This window comes from Neovison vison, chromosome 5 (genome assembly GCF_020171115.1).
Source record: "Neovison vison isolate M4711 chromosome 5, ASM_NN_V1, whole genome shotgun sequence".
In the NCBI taxonomy this organism is placed as follows: domain Eukaryota; kingdom Metazoa; phylum Chordata; class Mammalia; order Carnivora; family Mustelidae; genus Neogale; species Neogale vison.
Genome location: NC_058095.1, coordinates 44,334,024 through 44,354,127, shown reverse-complemented (window position 1 = coordinate 44,354,127; position 20,104 = coordinate 44,334,024). Strand labels below are relative to the sequence as shown.

Sequence of the window (20,104 nt, the reverse complement as noted above, 5' to 3'; positions counted from 1 at the left end):
CTTAATACCAAGTAAGTGAAAGTGGCTCCAAGCCAATGAACAATTGTGAACAATACAAACAATTCTTCCTCTTCTTGCTCTGAGTTCTGGAAACTGACAGGCAAGAGGTGAGAACACATGTAAAGGTCCACTAATTATTTTAGAAATGTTCCCTCTTTGGATGGGTGGGGAAGAGTCCTTATTTTAACTATTCTGTTCCAATATTAGACCACATCCCTTCCAAGTCTGTGTGTTTTTACCCAAGACATCTCATCAGCCCATTTTTGGAGAAGACAACGGATAGAGAGGGAAGGTGCTGGAAATAAACATTCTTGACATCCCCTCCGTGCCAGACACAGTGCTGAGGCTCTTTATCTCAAACTGCCTTATTTTATCCAAACAACAAACCCTCTGAGGTTGATATTGTTACTATCATTTTTCTCATCTTGGAGGTGCCTAAATATTTTTGAAGGGCACACAGGAAGTGGCAGAGCTGGCATGTGAAAGTGGGTTTGCTTGACGCCAACCCGTGGGAAACTTTTTTGAGCCCACCCCATTTATGTACTGGCAGAAAGGGAAGAGAGGGAAAAGCAGTGTCCGCAGCCAGGAAGATGAGTGACATGACTGTGATGTGCCACCGATGTCCCCACAACGGGTGAAATTGTTGTGAAAATCACAAGATGCTAAATTCTTTGAGAGTACACCATGGATTGACTACCTTTATTCTTTCTATTAACAGGTGCTATTCTGTTTGTCTGGGATACTCTTATCCTATTTCAGCCACATTCATATGTTTCTTTCAAGATCTTGCTCATATCCAAAAGCCTTCTCCAACCCCAAGATTCGCGTCCAATATATCATGTGGATTTTGTTGGGCTAAGCAGGAAAAAACGTCATTCTCCACCACAGTCAACATTTTGGGGGGCATCCATATGGCTTACAGTGACTGCTTACTCCATGTAATTGCTCTCCTTCCCATTGGGGAAGGGTCCTCCCGGACCTGTTTATCTACATGATGCCACCTCACATGCATTGATGCTTGGGTCAGAGAGGACATCAGATCTAGGTTGGAAAAAAAATCAAACCTCTCCTCTGGAGAATTTGAAATTGGGATGAAGAGCCAGCCAGCCAGTCAGGCCAGGGTAGTCTTGATTCAAGACGGCATACACTTGGGAGCCTAAGAGGGGTCATGTATTCCCTGATGGGCACAAAGAGTTGCAAGAAAAAGACAGCTGATGGAGAGAATGAGAATAAAGCAGCCATGTGAAAGAAGTGGAGTTGGAGTAGTTCCCAGGGTTATAACTTTGTTTCTCTTCTGGGTTCCAGTCTCTTCACTGGCCCAGGTGACCTTGAGTCCTATGACATACCCCAGAGACTTTCCATGGATTGCTTTGGTGGCTTCACTTAGCTTAAGGGAATTCCCAAGACTTGCATCCCAAAGCACACCACTTAAGACGTCCTTAGGGACCTAAACTCCATGAGGACTGTGGCTATGTTTGTTCACTGAACAGCCCTAGGCTGGAGCCATTCTTGGCTCAACTGCATGGAGTTTTGTTGAGCAGCCCTTGCTGATGATACAGCTTTTCTGTCTAAGAGATAGAGAGAACGCTACCTGATCCTCCTCCAAACCATCATCTGCTCCCGGAAATTAAAAGAATTGAAACCAAGGGTTGGTTCGTTCTATTGAGAGATGGGGGCCTCATCCCCTGTCATTCCGTCCCATCTCCAGTTTGAGAATGCAGGTAGCTTACAAGTATCCAAAAGTGAGAACAGGAAAAAGTGACAAGTGAGACAGGGTATGAAGGGGCTTGTTTTGTTCTGTGTGCTTTGGCATCAACTCGTTCTTTAATTAAGGGAAAAAAATCACCCTCCAGCTAGTAAAGACACCCCTAAGAAAATTAAAATAATATAAATCAAGCTAAATGAATACTCCAGAAACAGCAACAGAGCTTGGTGGGACTGAGTGTTTGGATGCCCCCCGAGGCTTTAAAAAGCAAAGCCTGCAACTGCCTTTTGGAAGAGAAACCCTCTCCCTTTTGTTTGATGGCAAAGAGGGCTAAATGCTGACACCAATAGGGATTTACAGAGGGGTTTACGGTGACAGAATCTTCTTGCTGTTCTGGCTCTCTAAAGACCGGAATTGAAACAAAGCCTAAGTGGAGGATAATGATAATTCCTGGGGTTTCTTCCTGGGGTGCTCCGTGTAGAGAAATCACTTAAATTGTAATTAAAATACACAAAGCAACATGGTTCGAGGGGGAACCTCTGGTTTCTAGTAAAATACCCTAGTAACCACAGGAATATGTTACCTGGGAGGGAGCTGAAGGACCGAAGCCTTGTAGAATGTGTGCGTGTGTGCGTGTGTGCTAACTCTGTTAGTACTGTGGCCACTGTAACAGGGACACAAGGAGGAGGCTCAATATTTCAGGCATTATAACAAGTGAAGGTGACATATCCAAGTCAGCAGAAGCAGCTTAGCTTTAATTTTTGGTGTCACATCAAATGTCTTAATTTCCCAAGCTTTTACCTTGAAGGACATAACAATGGTGGCCAATTATAGAGTATATACTTAATCTTTGGGAGAAGCTCTCCAATGTAGCACAAAGATTTTATGGGAGATCCATGTTTCTAACCCACCACACAGCACAACAAACCCCTCAGTCCACGTTTATATGTGATGATAAAATTATGCAGGAAGATTTTACTTCTCTCAGCCCCTTGGTGCTGGAAGGGCTCTAAGATTAGAGGTACTCCAGTCCTCTAATTTTCTGGGCTACAGGAGGGAGATCCAGAGAGGTTAAGCAGCTTGCCCAAGGTCTTCTAGACACAGGGGGACCCAATGATTCATTGTACAAAATGAGGCATTTTTGAGAGAAAAGGAGGTGCTATTTCAATGATACCAGGACCAACCTGCCTCAATCTTGACTGCCCTAGGAGCATGCGATCATCCTATTCAGTCTAGACCACCTTAGAAAAATTCGATCATCCTACTTAAGATAGCTCAAGGTTTTGTCTCAGACACAGAGCATGAGAAAATGCTGTACTTGCTGGTGACCTTTGCAAGAATGAAGGAGCCCTTATCTGGGGAAGGGGAAGGACACTCCCAGAGGCCAGGATGGGGATTGTACTTCCTTGCACATGCTCCTGCTGAATGCTTTCCCCCACACTGCCAACCTGGTGTTGGCAGGGGCGGGACTGGTCTGCATGGGGTCCTGTGATGACTAGAAGGAGGTGCAGTTCTGAGGACAAACACCTTGGCCAGTGGGTGGCACATGTGCAGCCCTCTTCTAGGGAGTATTGATACCTATATAAGAAAAGGTGAAATGTAGGCATTTCACCTGCTGCACGGATGCCACTCTGGATTCTTAGATGGGGACAGAGGGTAGAAATGTTGACCTTAACAGATGGACCTCGAAGAAGCATACTGTTGCCAATAAATGCTACTATTTCTGAGCACTCACTGCGCACCAGACACTGTTCTGGGCACTTTACATATACCAGTACTCTTAATCCTGAAAACAACCCTACAGGGTAGAATGTTCTGTATCCTAATTATGATGGTGGTTATACAAATCTGTACGTGCTAAAGTTCAGAGAACTGTATGCCGAAGGAAAACAGTTAATTAATTAATTTTTAAAAAGATTTTATTTATTTATTTGACAGAGAGAGATCACAAGTAGGCAGAGAGGCAGGCAGAGAGAGAGAGAGAGAGAGGAGGAAGCAGGCTCCCTGCTGAGCAGAGAGCCCGATGCGGGACTCGATCTCAGGACCCTGAGATCATGACCTGAGCCGAAGGCAGTGGCTTAACCCATTGAGCCACCCAGGCACCCGAAAACGGTTAATTTAAATGTAGATCATTTAAACAATAAAGTTAAGCAAAGAGGCACCCCACAGAATGGAAGAAGATATTTACAAATGACACTACAGACAAAGGGCTGATATCCAAGATCTATAAAGAACTCTTCAAACTCAACACTCAAAAAACAGATAATCACATCAAAAAATGGACAGAAGGCATGAAAAGACACTTCTCCAAAGAAGACATACACATGGCTAACAGACACATGAAAAAATGTTCATCATCATTAGCCATCAGGGAGATTCAAATCAAAACCGCATCGAGATACCACCTTACACCAGTTAGAATGGTGAAAATGGTGAAAATTACCAAGGCAAGAAACCACAAATGTTGGAGAGGATGTGGAGAAAGGGGAACAATGTTACATTGTTGGTGGGAATGCAGGTTGGTGCAGCCACCTTGGAAAATAGTGTGGAGATTGCTTAAGAAATTAAAAATAGAGCTACCCCAGGGTGCCTGGGTGGCTCAGTGGGTTAAAGCCTCTGCCTTCGGCTCAGGTCATGGTGTCAGGGTCCTGAGATTGAGCCCCTCATCAGGCTCTCTGCTCAGCGGGGAGCCTGCTTCCTCTTCTCTCCCTGCCTGCCTCTCTGACTACTTGTGATCTCTCTCTGTCAAATAAATAAATAAAACCTTAAAAAAAAATAGAGCTACCCTATGACCCTGCAATTGCACTACCAGGTATTTATCCCAAAGATATAGATGTAGTGAAAAGAAGGGCCATCTGTACCCCAATGTTCAGAGCAGCAATGGCCACAATCGCCAAAATGTGGGAAGAGCCAAGATGACCTTCAACAGATGAATGGATAAATAAGATATGGTCCATATATACAATGGAGTATTCTGCCTCCATCAGAAAGGATAAATACCCCACTTTTACATCAACATGGACAGGACTGGAGGAGACTATGCTGAGTAAAGTAAGTTAAGCAATGAGAGTGAATTATTATATGGTTTCACTTACTTGTGGAACATAAGGAATTACATGGAGGACATTGGGAGATGCAGAAGAGAAGTGAGTTGGGGGAAGTGCAGGTTACTCCTGAGGGGGAGATGAACCATGAGAGACTGTGGACTCTGAGAAACAAACTGAGGGTTTTGGAGGGAGGGGGGACGGGGGATGGGTGAGCCTGGTGGTGGGTATAAAGGAGGGCACATATCCCATGGAGCACTGGGTGTGGTGCATAAACAATGAATCTTGGAACACTGAAAAAATAAAATAAAATTGAAAAAAATTAAAAAAAGACTACATGCTGTATGAATCCATTGAAATTTGAAAAAAGCAAAACTACAGGGAGAGCACATCAGTGGTTTCCAGGGGTCAGGGGATTGACCTCTGAGGGACATGAGGCCATCTTTTGTGGTGATGAAAGGGTTTGAGATCATAGCCGTAGCAGTGGTTACATGACTATGTACTTACGAAGATATATTGACTTGTACAGTTAAAACTGCTGACTTTCTTGTGGATAAACTCTACCTCAATAACATTGGGGAGGGGAGTCCCACGGATGGCCATCGCTGTTATTCTCATCAATAAGGAAACTGAGGGACAAGTGGGTTGAGTAACTTGCCCAAGGTCACAGGTGTGTGTGACAAAGCCAGATTCAAACATAGGAGTGAATAGCTCTGGCAATTTTAAACTCTGAGATTAACCACTGCTCACATAAGTAGGTCCTAGCTCATCAGCTGGGGCAGGGAAATATATCAGCCCTTGACAGTCAGGTGCAACAGGAAATGTTTGATCCCCACCAAGGACCTCACAGAAAGAATAGTTTTTCTGGGTGGCTGTTTGGGTCCACCACAACGGTCTTTCCCGAAGGAGACACTGCTATTTGCTTTGAAAACCTTGGGGCGCCTGGGTGGCTCAGTGGGTTAAGCTGCTGCCTTTGGCTCGGGTCATGATCTCAGAGTCCTGGGATCGGGGCCCGCGTCGGGTCTCTGCTCAGCAGGGAGCCTGCTTCCTCCTCTCTCTCTGCCTGCCTCTCTGCCTGCTTGTGATCTCTCTCTGTCAAATAAATAAATAAAATCTTTAAAAAAAAAAAAACAAAAAAATCCTTGGAGCAGGGGGCCGAGTTCTGGGGCAGGTATCTGGTGATCGCTGGGCCTTCCCCTTTTTCCTGGCCAGGAGTGTGATCTAAAACTTCTTGGCTAAGCTCACTTTGCCAAAGAGCTCCTGCAGGGTCCATGTTTAAGTCTCAATACAGAAATTTCTAGGTTAGCAAACAGATCCACTATAAGAAAATACATTTGCCCAAGCCACCTCTGAGACTAAGGAATAAGGCTTCCCACACTTTGCAGAGGGAAACAGATGTGTTTGTACAGAAACGAATTTACAGATAAGCAATACCTTGTTTATTGTGTTTCAAAGATGTGCAAGAAAAAATAAATCACTGTGCATCTGTATGTAACATCCCAATTACTGTCCATCCGAGAGGGGCAGGTGGATGGACCTACAGTCCTCAGCAGGTGCACGGAAGTGAATATTTCCCCTTGCTCCTGTCTCCCTTTATAGCCAGAAAAAGTGCAGGTTACTCCTGAGGCTGGTGCAGCATCCTCTCAGGTGACACACAGGGCCCTTGTGATTAGAGAGAAGGAGCTTAACCTGTGATCAAGCAGCTACTTAGAAGCAGAACTAGTTAGGTGCCCTAACTTTGCATAGCTGAAGCCAGAGACCTGGGTTCAAATCCCCACTCTTCCCCAAATGGACCCTGTGACTGAAGCTGGTTCCTTAATTTCTCTGACTTTTTTTTTTTTTTTCCTTTTTGTAAAAATGGTGCTTCCAAGTGTTAGCTCACAGGTTCATTGTGAGCCCTGGGAGTGAGAAGAAATATGAACTATGAACTGGGTCATAGGACATGCTCGATAAATGAAAGCCGATGGTAGCAACCACCTTGGCACATTGTGATTATCTTTATAAGTCCTCTCTGCAAAGACTTTGGACTAGATGACTGGCATAGCACTTTATAGCTTAAGAAGCCCTATCACAGGAATGCTTTTTCTCAATACACAATGAACCGATCGCGTCTACGGGACTGGATTTATTAAACCCAGTTCAGAGTTTTAAAAGGGTAGGGAAGGCTAAGTGATCTGCCCCGTTTTGACCTTCCTGAGATCACACAGCTAGTAGGTGTCAGAACGGCGTGTTGAAGGCAGATCTTTGAAGGAAAAACATTAGCCTCCATCCAGTACCACAAGTATCTGACTCCCAGGCCACTGTCCCTTCTCCAGGGTGTGCTTGCCCCTGCTTCCCTGCAGCCCTCTTCTGGACCAAGCCACTACTGCTCTTGGAAATGGCCTCTACCAAGCTGATCCAATGAATAATCATGAGAGCCATCCTAGTGTTGCCCTTTTACTGCTGAGATGGGGATAGATTTATAGAAGCTGACTCTGGCTGGTATTTGGGAACGGATAATTACCTTCACTTACTATATCCTAGGCTGCTTCGGCTAAATATTTACTGCCCAGAATTCTGCCCTTTCCAACCAATTCTGAACACGAGCATGCCACAGGCAACTAACTGGTATAATTCATTCAGGACGACCATAAATCTAAGGCTTCCACCAGAAATGATGCAAAAAATTAATGGAACATGAAATCAAGTAAATGGAATTGAGTACAGTAATTAGTTCATATTTTAATCCTCAGGTCTGTTTATTATCCGTCAACTGGCGAGCAATTAAGTCAGCACCATTGAGATGATTAGCTTTGTTTCAGCAAAAGTTTATCGATATGTCAGAGCAAATGAATCTGAGGGTTTTAAACGGCTTTATCATGGAATGGCTAGACATCTCATGATTTAATTTTGCAATATTATTATCTAGATTACTTATATTTAATATTACGAAGCTGTTCTAGATGTTTATGGGGGAGTGTGGGCGGAAGGGGGGATTCAAACTGTAGAAAAGCATGGCTTCTATTCTCAAGTGCTCATGATTGCCTTTTCATAATAAGACCAACCAAAGGGTCTTTCAGGAATTTTACTTTCTATTTTAGTTTTCCAGTCTTTCATTTCTACATTTCTTGCAATCAGGCACTATTACAGTTCTCATATGGACGGTATTTTTGTTGGGGGTGATTTGGTGACTTCTAGAACCCTCTCCGCAGGGATGCTGATGAGTGCTCGTGTTTGGAAAGTAATCTGTCCATGTCTCTGCCTCTTTGAGGCTGTCTGCATAAATGTTCTTGTGATGGGCTCTGCTCACTAAGCTAGGGAATCTGATTATCAGACTATACGTGCTCTGTGGGGCAACTAAACCAGATGGACTCAAAGGGCCTGCTGAATCTTGAGATTGTACATAATTTACATTTTTATCTGAAAAATTTTAAATCTCAAACTAGGGCGCCAGAAACTTAAGTTTGGGTCCTAATTCTGCCACTGACTCTCAGTGACTTTGGGCAGTGCTCTTATCCTCTCTGTCATCTGATTTTTCTATTGTACAGTAAGTGGTTTGGAAGAGGTGACCTCCATGGGACCTCCAATTTTAACACTTCAGACGGAGGCTTTCAGCAGACTCATTCTTTTCAATAGCAGGTCTGTCCCTTGAAGTAGGAGATGTGATCTTTGGTGGAACCTCTGCAAATTTTGTGAACTCTTGACAGTGGTCAGAGTAGTAGTGAATGGGTCACTCTTACTTCACATCTTTCTTTTCCAGCTGATTTTATTCCTGTGGCTTTGGAAAGGGGTGTAAAAAGTTCACTCATTGGTAGAAGTGTCGGGTCCAGTACCCTCCTTAACTGCTATGTCATTGGTTACTAAATAAAGAAAGACCACATTTGACACTTGTAAAACCAAACACTGATGGTCTCCATGGTGACCATTATGTTCGAGGCTGAACCTTGATCAAGTCCCAGGTAATGTCTTTTACATTAATGTCTTTGTAATATAATAAATGTAAAAATGTAAAATAATATAATAAATGTAATAATGTAATAAATAATAATATAATAAATGTAAAAATGTAAAAAAATGTAATCTTTTACATTAATGTCTTTGTAATATAATACCTCCTTCTCTGCTTTAGACAGAACACCAGGGAGAAGATTAGAGTCCAGTAGAAGACCATGGTGGCTGTCATAATGGCATCCTGGCAGGACCAGGTCAGAGGTATGCTGCAGGTTGGAATGGGAGCCCACAGGATAATGAGTTGACCTCAGCAAGTTGTCTTTAACTGCAGTGTTTCTCTCTTTGGCTGCCCCATGGTGTTCATCTAAAACTAGCAATCCAGGAAGCTGCTGACTTGATTGGGTTGTCCCTTCCCAGAAGTAATCATAATAATGTCCAAAGGCAAGACTCTCTATTCTTAGATCACAGTCTTCATCTACTTGCTGGCATCATCATAATAGGTCCTACCACCATTTGGGCTTCCGACTTCTGTTTGCTTTGCTTCTCGAAGGCCAGTTTGCTAATTCTGAGTGGGAATGGCTCCTGGGATCCAGAACTTTGGCTTCTAGCATTGGCAAAGATAAATTCCCTGGTCTGATCCTGGGAGTAATTCCAGGGCCTGAAATGAGGAATCTACATGAATTTTTCTAGCATGTTGGCTATTCATTGATCCATTCCTCCTCCCAGGGACTCTGAAAAATTCACTTACTCTGCATTTGTGAATAACTTAACATATGTAGAACTTCTGTTGATATTGACATTAACTTTATAGGTTTGCCATTACGATGATAGGACTGAATCCATGATAGACTGGGCATAATTTAGGCACTCTTAAAGTTGTCATCTTTTAAATTATCTTCATTTGCTCATTCAATTTTTTCATTCAGTACTATCTGTCAGGTGCCTATCACATGTATGGGGACATATTAAAAAGTACAACCTACGGGCACCTGCCTTTGGCTCAGGTCATGATCCCAGGGTTTTGGGATCGAGCCCTGCATAGGTCTCTCTGCTTGGAGGGGAGCCTGCATCCCTCCCCCCCCCGCCCCGCTCCCGCCTGCCTCTCTGCCTGCTTGTGATCTCTATCTGTCAAGTAAATAAATGAAATCTTAAAAAAAAAAAAAAAGTATAACCTACTCTGTGACTTCCAGGAGCTGACATTCTGGGAAGTCATGGTCTTCACCATGGTCTACAAATCTTTGAAATACCCCCTGGGCTAGGGCCCAGAGTAGGTGAGCAGTCACCACTCTGGGGTTTATAGGTAGGTAAAGCTTGGCTTGTTTAAGCGATGTTATGAATCGGAAGACCTGAGTTAAGCCCAATCTCGATCATTTACTGTCTGCATGGTCTTGGGCCTTAGTTTCTCCAGGTTCAGAGGGAGACAATGCTAAGAGGTAACTTCACTGAGCTAGTGTTGGGTAATTAAATGGGAGAATTTGTGTTGTGCTTCGGAATTCATTGAGAATAATGGCCAAAGTCCATACAAAGCCCATACAAAGTCCATACAAAGGAAAAGATGACCTGATATGCACTGGCCCCGCCCCTCTCTCCTCCCTGACTTCTCATGCCCTCTCACTTACCCTGCGCACATGCTCCTCTCCCTCTTCCTAGAACACTCATAGCTTTCCCCCACTTCAAAGCCATGGTACCAGCTGTTAACTACTGCCTGGAAGGTCCTTCCCCTAGACATCTCTATGGCAACCTCACAGATGGCATCCTCTCAATACAGCTCAAACGGACCACCCTGCTTACCATTGTAACTCATTACCTCCAGTCCTCAAGCTCTGGTCCTTCTTGACTCTACTTTTCCCTCATAGCATTGATCCTCTTCTAACTTATCACGTGCATTGACTCATTTATTATGTTTATTATTTATTATTTGCCCATTTTCACTTGACTGCAAGCACTATACAGGAAGGACTTTTATCTATTTTCTTCACGGGAGCATATGGTAGGCACTCAATATTTGTTAGCTGAATGAATGAAGGAGGGAATGAATGAAAAGCAAATCAGGAAGCACGTCAACAGTGGCCAGATGTTAGTAGTGAGTCTCCATAACCACCTGTGGACGAGCCGGGCAAGTTCTGGATTGGGCTGCAGAGTAACTGACTCAAGTCTCTGCCTTGCTCCTCCAAGGTGACACTTAATTGTTCAATCATTTTGTGTTCTTTACCACACTGAGGATAGGGCTGGGTTAAGACCTTGTTAATAAATTTTGCATCTCTCAAAGTATAATCCTTTCTCAAAGAAAGCCCAGAACATGCCTTCATGGTAGCTGTGAACTAAACCACTCTTTCTCTTCTCCAGTTTCTAACAGAACTCAGTGCTTCGGACAGCCTTTTTCGAAACCCTTCACCTTCCATTTAAAGGAAGTGGCATATTCCTGGTGTAGTCAATGAAGACAACACACCCCAAATTCCAGGAAAAAAGCCTGTAAGTTTTGAATTCCTAGGTTGCCAATAGTTGATTGAATTATGGGATTCAGTGACTGAATGACTCATTCCACAAACATCAATTAAGCACTTACAGAATGTTGGGTACTGTGCTAGGTGTATGGTATACAAAGATGTGTAGTGAAAAGAGTCCCTGTCTTTAAGGGGCATAGGAAGATGATTTATTCTTTCATTCAGTAAACACTTATGACTCTGCCCTCACGTGTCCGACAATGTACAAAGGGCTAGGAATATAGTGATGATCAAAATAAAATCTCTATCAACAAAGAACTCCATTTCGAAGAGAACTGAGAGTAAGCAGTTATAATATCTACAGTGATGAGCAATTTAATAGATTGGGGTCAGCAACATTTCTTTGTAAAAGATCAGATATTTTGCAACTGTTTCAAGCTTTGGCAGGCCACACAGGGTCTCTGCTGCACATTCTTCTTTGGGAAAAAAAATCCTTTAAATATGTAAACTATGTATAGCTACTCTACTTGACTGAATTTGGTCCACAGGCTATAGCTTGCGGACCACTAAACTGGTGAATATGGAGGATTCTCTGGGAGTCACTGTCTGGGAGGAGGGAAGGAGGCTTGGAAAGCTCTTGGGTTGGGGATGAGGGGCTGTGGGGGAATGAGGAAGAGCGAGAGAAAGCTGGCATTCAGACAGAGGGAACACCATTACCACAGCTCTCCGGGAGCTCTTCCATATGTACAACTGTGTCCCTGTTATTCTTAAACATCCCAATTCTCATTCCCCTTCAAAACTCCACTTGTGCCAATGAACATCTCTACAAGGAGGTCCCAGCCTCCCGGCAAAGCACTAATTACATTGCCTGAGTACCTCCCTCCAGAGCCGTTCAGTGCCTAATGGGGCCCTGGCTCTCCGTGATGTGCTCCTCGGCGCTTTTCATACTCTAGCACACTTCGGAACGATTCGGTGTCGCGTATGCCTCCAAATTTGTGCGGCTTCAGCGCAGCCAGTCTCTAAAGGATGCATGTAACTGACTCCTGGAAGGGGACAGGGCCTGCACTTTCTGCACTTCTCAGTTGTTTGCATGGAGATAATTATTTTCCCTTTCCTGGTTCAGAGCCACTAAATAAATAGGTAAGCCAACAAACAAGCTGCCAAACACATAAATAAATATGACTCTTGTTCCCCCCCTTTAAAGGAAACAATCTTACCCACATTCATGGCCATAGCTGTGGACCGGTTCCTTGCTCAGATGTGTGTGAGCAGACTTAGAGACTTGAGAGGCTGAGCCTGGGAAGGTTCATGTTCCGAGCTCACCTTCAGTGAGAGCAGCAACCGTGCCTGACCACACAGGCGTCCGTCTGTCCTCTACTTAAAACAGTCCCAAGAGACCTACTTCATAAGCCTCTTCCAGAAGCATCCTCAAATATAAGCCATGTGACACTGTATTTTAAATATATGTGTCCCTCAGTAGACTGTCTGCTGTGCAGGGCTGTGGAGCTCAGCACACAGCAGGAGGACCAGAGGCATAGGAAGATGGATGGCACGAACGGGAGGACCTGGCAGAGATTTCCTACAAAATGGCGGGCATGAGTCTCAGTATCTACCCTCCCTTGGGCCTTCTGAAAGAACTTCAAGAAAGTGTTCAAAATGAATCTTTCCAACCTCCCCTCAATAAGAAAACTTATTATTATTATTATTTTTTTTTGTCTAGCCTCTCTATTGGAACTTCATCCATCCCCATGATTCTTTTCAAATATTATCTTCTGCCTGGTTAATGCATTTGTTTCTTTTCGTAAATACCCTACTTTAGAAAGGACATGAATCTAACCAGTTAGACACGATTAGCAGGCAAAGGGTCTTCCTTATTAAGAACGGTTCGTTTTCCCTTCTTGAAAAAAATGGAGATATTTGAATCCCTGAATATACTCATTTATCACCGACCCCCAACAAGGCATCCAGGAGTGCTTCATGTAGGACATGAATAATTAAAAAAAAAAATGTGGTTGCAGACTGTGTCGTACATCCACGCAGCTTTATAAAACAAAGCAAATGATTACCATCAATTACAATAACCTCACTAGACAAGACTGCAATTAATCTACAGCTCTTGAGATAACGACTGTTGCACTGTGCCAAGGAAAATGCCTGGCATTAATTGACTTATCACGATCAGCGATGATAGATGGGACAGATGGCGATGTGATTATTCATTGTCAACAAAATAAACACACGCTCTGTTGCTAGAAGTGTCTACTTAGGTGCTCGTAGAGGATAGCCAAAAAACAGAGACCAAAGGTGGCTTTAAGGAGAACACTAAATAAAAATAAGACACCGACCTACAGGATGGGCTCTATGTACTCTAACTGGGGCTAAAACTCAGTGGAATCTGGTTGGGGGACATTTTCTAGCAGGAAATCATGGATTGCATGGGATTTCAGCACTAGAAGGTGCATTCCTTGCTCATGAGGATATGAGGTGAGATATTCTTATGAAGTCCTCAAATTCCATTTCATGCTTAATAATTCCAGTGATGGGAATTCGCTATTTTCAGAGGCAAACTCATTCCAGCAATGGATAGCTCTCACTGTTAGAACGTATTATTTATTTGGCTGAACTCCATCTGTCTAGGACTTCCATCCATGGACCCTAGCTCTTTTCCCTCATGCCACAGAGAAGGTGCCAAACTTTTCTTGGTCACTAAACTCTTAAATATCTCAAAGGCTAATACTTAGCCACGTGACATTATTTGGGTGCTTCTAGTATTTTGATTTCTTGCACCTAAACCCACACCAGTTCAGAAGCCACTCCATACCGAGGGGCTGGGAAAGAAATATGACATAGCTGATGTCGTCTGCCCATGACAAAGTGTGAGAGTTCTTGTGCTGAGGCCAAGGCTCTGGCTTGCCTTCTTGGGAAGCTATTCCCCAGATCCCATCCCTGTAGACAGCACCCCCAGCTTTGCCATTTGCAATGACACCTGGGTGCCCTTTTTAATGCTTGTGCAATATGGTTTGGTTGATTAAGTTCTCATTGTTTAGAAAACTGGGATAATTCCAGCAGAGCGAGGGCTAGAAGTGGCCCAGTGGTCACTCACCAGAATTTCTACAAGTGTGCAGAGCTGACTCCACTCCCTGAGGCCCTGATTCAATTGCTTTAGGGAAGGATTCAAATGTAAATATTTTGACAATGGTCCCCAGTTAATTCTCACTTGCATCTCTGTTTAGAGGCTCTATTCATTGAGAGCACTTAATAATGTGCTGGTGGAGTGAGTGTTTCACAAACCTAGTCAACAGACTCTCCTGGGGGCTTTAAAAATGCAGATTCCTTGGAGTGCCTGATACCTGCAGTCTGGGCATGTCTAGGAAAATTAATACTTTGAGAGATAAACTTGTTATATGTTTCCCTGAAGGATTTTGGAGAGACTCATTTACTCTAAAATTGTAGTTCCTATACAAATTACAACGCACCCTTTATCACACATTGAAGAAAAGGCAATTCTAAGGAACTCTACAAAGTAAAGATTTTAGCCAAGTAACCATCCAAATTTATTTTCACTCATTCATTGAATAAATTCATTAATAAATTAATTTTTAGTCAGAGGCAACATTATGATAAGGAGAAGAATGTAACAGTTCAGTGAGGGAGAAAAGCAAAGAAATGAGCAAGTAAGCCAACAAATAAAATACTTACAAATATTGAAATAATATGTATTTATAAAGGAAGTGTTTATCTAATTTATAATAGTCCTTAATTCAGACTGGTAATCCCTGGTCACTCTCAATTCATGGACTTTTGTCCTGCTTTCATCATCTTCCCTGCTCTATACTCTAGCCCAGAAACTGCAACTCTAGGGAGTTTTTCCATTAGGGTCCCTAAACTCGCCTACGAGTATAGTATGAGTATTAAAAACAATGCCAGGTTTAAACATGATATTGACTGAAAAAAAAATTAAAAGGACCAGGTCCATTGTGAGATACATACTTCTGTTATTTCACAGCTTTATCAGTTACCGAGGACTTTTAAAGACAAACACAGTTACTGGCTATTTAGCATGTAAGCCCCCTGGACTCCTGGTTGATAACCACCATCAAGTGTAAGAGGACAAATTAACTAGACCGTGCTTGTCAAGGGTCAGAACCCGGATGATATCTGTTTAAACCATAGCTCTCATCCTATAATTGAAGCCATTTTGGCTCACTGCTATGGTCTGAATCCTATCTGGGTTGATGGTGGCACACAATGATACTCACCATTAATGGTGACATACAGTGACATTTCCAATCTGTAGAAAGTCAGGCAGACCGTTTAGTTGCCTGACATTTGTTTCACAGTAAGTTATAGTTTTGTGCAAATAAGACCCATTCTGCCAGAAGGAAGAATTATGGAGCCTATACCCTTCTATGAGAGGCTGATGGTCCAGGGAGGTCTAAGTGAAGGTATGCAAGAAAAGTGAGGGTTTGGGGTTAAAATAATGCTCCAGAGACCACTGTAGGGTGTGGGTCATGAGAGCTGCGTCAATGTCTCAGAAGGAAATACCCTGTTCCATTGTGGCCTTCCCTAGAAAAAACTGGAAGCACAGTTTATAGACTTCCAGTCAACTTGCAAAAAGACAGATGGAGAAAGGAGGCACTGACCTTCTCATTTCACAGATTTAAAAGAAAGCTTTCCATCTGTTATCCCACCTTGGGTATAAATAGGCACCAAGCCTTATTAATTGGCACTCAACTTTAGGACTTCAACAGCCCCACATACCTCCCCAGAGAAGGCTTGTCCGTTGAGGAGGTGCTCCGACCCTTGGCTATCCTCACTCCCGAAGTGTAGTCGGATCTCCTCCAGCCGGTGGCTGTATGTCATGGGTCCTCCTGATATGTTAACCAAGTGCTCCTTGTCCAGGCGCAGGGACACATGTCTTCCAGTGTTGTACATGGTCCCACTGACCTGCAACACAATGCACAATAAGTCAAGCAAAGTTCTCTTTCTGTGTCTCACCAAACCCAGCATGGTGCTTAGACAAATGCCTTTTGCCTCCTCTTGATGGGCAACCATTAGGCTAAGTCTCTATATGAAATGGGGAGTAGAAGTACTTGGAGGGCATTCCTGCCCTACCTGGCTTATGTGGTACTTTCCGAGAGGCATAAACCACATTTACGATCACATGATCATGTAGGAATTTGAGGTAGGGATTCAAAGGAGACCTCAGCAATTGTGATTAATATTTTGAACATTGCACTTAGAAAAAGTCACTTGTTCCGCTTAACAACAGGTGTTGGCAAGGATGTGGAGAAAGAGGAACACTTGTGCACTGTCAGTGGGAAGGCAAACTGGGCCAGCCATTCTGCAAAAACAGTATGGAGTATCCTCAAAGAGTTAAAAAAAAGAATTACCCTTTGATCCAGCAATCACACTACTGGATATTTACCCAAAGAATACAAAAACACTGATGCAAAGGCACACAGGCAACCCTTTGTTCTTAGCAGCAGTATTTATAAGAGCCAAAGTTGGGAAGCAGTCCAAGTATCAATTAATAGCATTGTTAGATAAATGGATAAAGAAGACACACACACACACACACACACACAGAGAGAGAGAGAGAGAGAGAGAGAGAGAGAGGAATATTACTCAGCCATAAAAAAGAATGCAATTTTGTCATTTGCAGCAACATGGTTGCTATGGAGTATCAGGCTAAGCAAAACAAGTCACTCAGAGAAAGATAAATACGATTTCCCTTATATGTGGAATTTAAGAAATAAAACAAATGAGCAAAGGAAGAAAAAAGAGAGAGAGACAAATCATGAGACAGAATATTAACTCTCGAGAGCAAACTGATGGTCACTGGAAGGGGGGGCCAGGTGGGGGGGATGGGTGAAATAGGTGATGGGGATTAAGGAGTATGCTTGTCACCATGAACAACAGGTGATGTATGGGATGGTTGAATCACTCTATTGCACACCTGAAACTAATACTACCCTGTATGTTAACTATCCTGGAATTAAAATAAAAACTTAAAAAAACAACTTGCCCCTCTAACCTTAAGTACTTGGAATGTATACAGACACTGTAAAAGTTAAAATCTCAGGTGTGAGAAATTGGAGAAAGCAAGAGATGCCACAAAGACCAAATGAGAGACAAGGAAGCCAAAATGGGCGAACAGGAGTGAGCTGTCGTGAGAGACCGAAGGCTTTGGGCCGAAGTCTCAAGTGTGCAGTCCCATGTGCTTTTGTTAGGTCCCTCTCTTGCCCCTGCCACCAGAGGCTGTGCAGAATGTGAGCTCTGGGGGGCGCCTGGGTGGCTCAGTGGGTTAAAGCCTCTGCCTTCAACTCAGGTCATGATCCGAGGGTTCTGGGATGGAGTCCCGAATCGGGCTCTCTGCTTAGCAGGGAGCCTGCCCCTCCTCCCACCCGCAGCTTGCCTCTCTGCCTACTTATGATCTCTGTCTATCAAATAAATAAATACAATCTTTAAAAAAAAAAAAAAAGAATCTGAGCTCTGACCCCCTTCTCAGAGCTCAGGGATTCAGTGCTATGCTAAAGAGATGGATCCAAGTTTCCCATTTCCCTTCCTCACTCCTGATTCCATCTTGCTTCAGCCTCTCAACTGCTGACTTTACTGCTTGATGCTCCCTTTCCTTCTTTTCTCTTTAAACTTGGTATTCAGCTTTATTTTCTTGACTTAGGACCTCTCAACTCTTGATCCTAGAACCCCGATTCCTACCCTTGACTCTACTGCCTTCGTCTCCTGGGTTGACTTAGCTCTTGGGGCAGAACAGAAGATTAAAGGAGACACTGAATGGGTCTGAATGGAATGCTTCTGGATTCTCAGAGGCTGGGATACTTGGATTTTCTTCCTGCTTACTCTGACTTGGGCCCAGCCTTCTGCCTTAGGGATTCCTTAATGGCTTTATGTAATGTCTGATGCCTTCCTTTGTCATGTTTTTATTTATTCTTTCACTAGCGCTATCCTTATCTGCCCCTCCACTTTTCTGACACTAGTTTTGTGAATAATCAAATAGGTCTGTAGATGGCTCACTGTGGCAGAGACAGTAATGCCCACTAAATACTCCATTGACTCATGATTCTGCCATTTTGCTGTAAGGTGGAGCCCATGTGACTGATGTTGGGAGAGATGGGAGAGGACACAACGAGTATCACTTACAGGGTGAAACCGTGGAAAACTTATGCACAAATCTCCAGTATCTCTCTCCCCGGCTGCTTCAATCCCTGGGGCCATGTGGAAATATGTAAATGTTCTGTAGCTACAAGATGGAGCTCACGTCAGCCTGGGTGCTTGGCAGATTAGAGAGCAGATTGCAAAAATGGCCAGAATTCTTCACCTCCCTCTAACTGCATTCCTTACAACATGATTCTGTAGCTGCTTCCATCAAGATAGGGGTCTGCTTCTCTCCCTCCTGACTCTGGGCTGGCCTTTTCACTTGCTTTGGCCAATACAGAATATGACATCTGTGCTTTCTCCTTCTGGGAAACTTGAGACCATGTCAACAAGGGCTAGCCTGCTGGGGGATGATACAACACTGAAGAGAGTAATTCAAGGAGAAGTCATCACAAACTGACCACCCCATGGCTGGCCTGCCAACTGACTGGCCCAGCTGAGGTCAACTTAGCCTGGCCTGGACCAGAAGAACTGCCCACAGACCCACAGACTTGGAAGCTAAATAATTGGGGTTTTAAGCCCCTAAGTTTTGGAGGTAGTTTGTAATAGAGCAAAAGCTAACATATACACTAGGTGATTAATCTTCCCCCTCCTGAATCTGGAACTAGCAACAGAAACTCTGTTGAGGGCCTGGCACTGTTGAGTACCTGAACTGGAAAGTCACATGGAGTCCAGAGATGCAGCCTGCTGGGTAGCTGGAAGTCAGACCAGAGAGAAGCAGATGTGCCAGCAGTGACAGAGGAAACCTTGCACTGGCAGAGAGAGAACAGCTACTTGACCTTCAGAAATCCTTCACATCTTCTTCATGAGGTCTGAGCTGCATTTTCTCATATGCTTTACATCTTACCAATAAATTAATTTTTTTCTCAAGCTATCTATTCTTTGCAACCAGATAATCCCGAAGTGTGCATGCCTCCATTCTCAAATAAATGCATAATCAGTATGAGATCATGAGGCCTTGTCTTTTCTTCACATCCCAACACACGAGTTTCTTGGCAGTAAAATGGTTAGAGATAGGTTTGTGTTTGACATTGCATTTATTGTTAAGTAAAATTTACTTTTTGTAATTATTAAGATAATATACAGGTATTATATATGGTTAGAAAGATATAGAGAGGCTCAAGGAAATAAAAATCAGCCACAATTCCACAATAATCCAATGATCATCACTAATATTTTGATATATATATTCTTACAACTATATATACTATAACATATATGAATGACTATCTATACCCATATTTTAACGAGATCATTTTATATATGTGTCTGTATAATCAGATGAGTGATTTTTCACATACATGTATATATATATGAGTTTGTGTATATAAATATATACTATTATTTATAATATGTTATGTGTAACATTAATATAAAAATTGTATTACTAGTATATATTTATTATAGATTAATATATAAATCATTAATTGAGGCAGGAATCTATCAAAATCCTAGAGGAGAACAGAGGCAGTAACCTCTTCGACATCAGCCACAGCAACTTCTTTCAAGACATCTCTCCAAAGGCAAAGGAAACAAAAGTGAAAATGAACTCTCAGGACTTCATCAAGATCAAAAGCTTCTGCACAGCAAAGGAAACAGTCAAGAAAACAAAGAGGCAACCCACGGAATGGGAGAAGATATTTGCAAATGACAGTACAGACAAAAGGTTGATATCCAGGATCTATAAAGAATTTCTTAAACTCAACACACACAAAACAGATAAGCATGTCAAAAAATGGGCAGAAGACATGAACAGACACTTCTCCAATGAAGACATACAAATGGCTATCAGACACATGAAAAAA

At 43.0% G+C, this 20,104-nt stretch overlaps 1 protein-coding gene across 1 annotated transcript in view; it reads right to left on the bottom strand.

Moving 5' to 3' along the window:
- The window catches only part of CA10 (carbonic anhydrase 10), a 535,654-nt gene that overhangs the window by 90,113 nt on the left and 425,437 nt on the right, over nucleotides 1-20,104 (bottom strand). Inside the window, exon 4 of the mRNA XM_044248645.1 lies at nucleotides 15,885-16,070. Coding sequence (XP_044104580.1) covers nucleotides 15,885-16,070 — 186 coding nt within the window. The remainder of the gene's footprint in view (nucleotides 1-15,884; nucleotides 16,071-20,104) is intronic.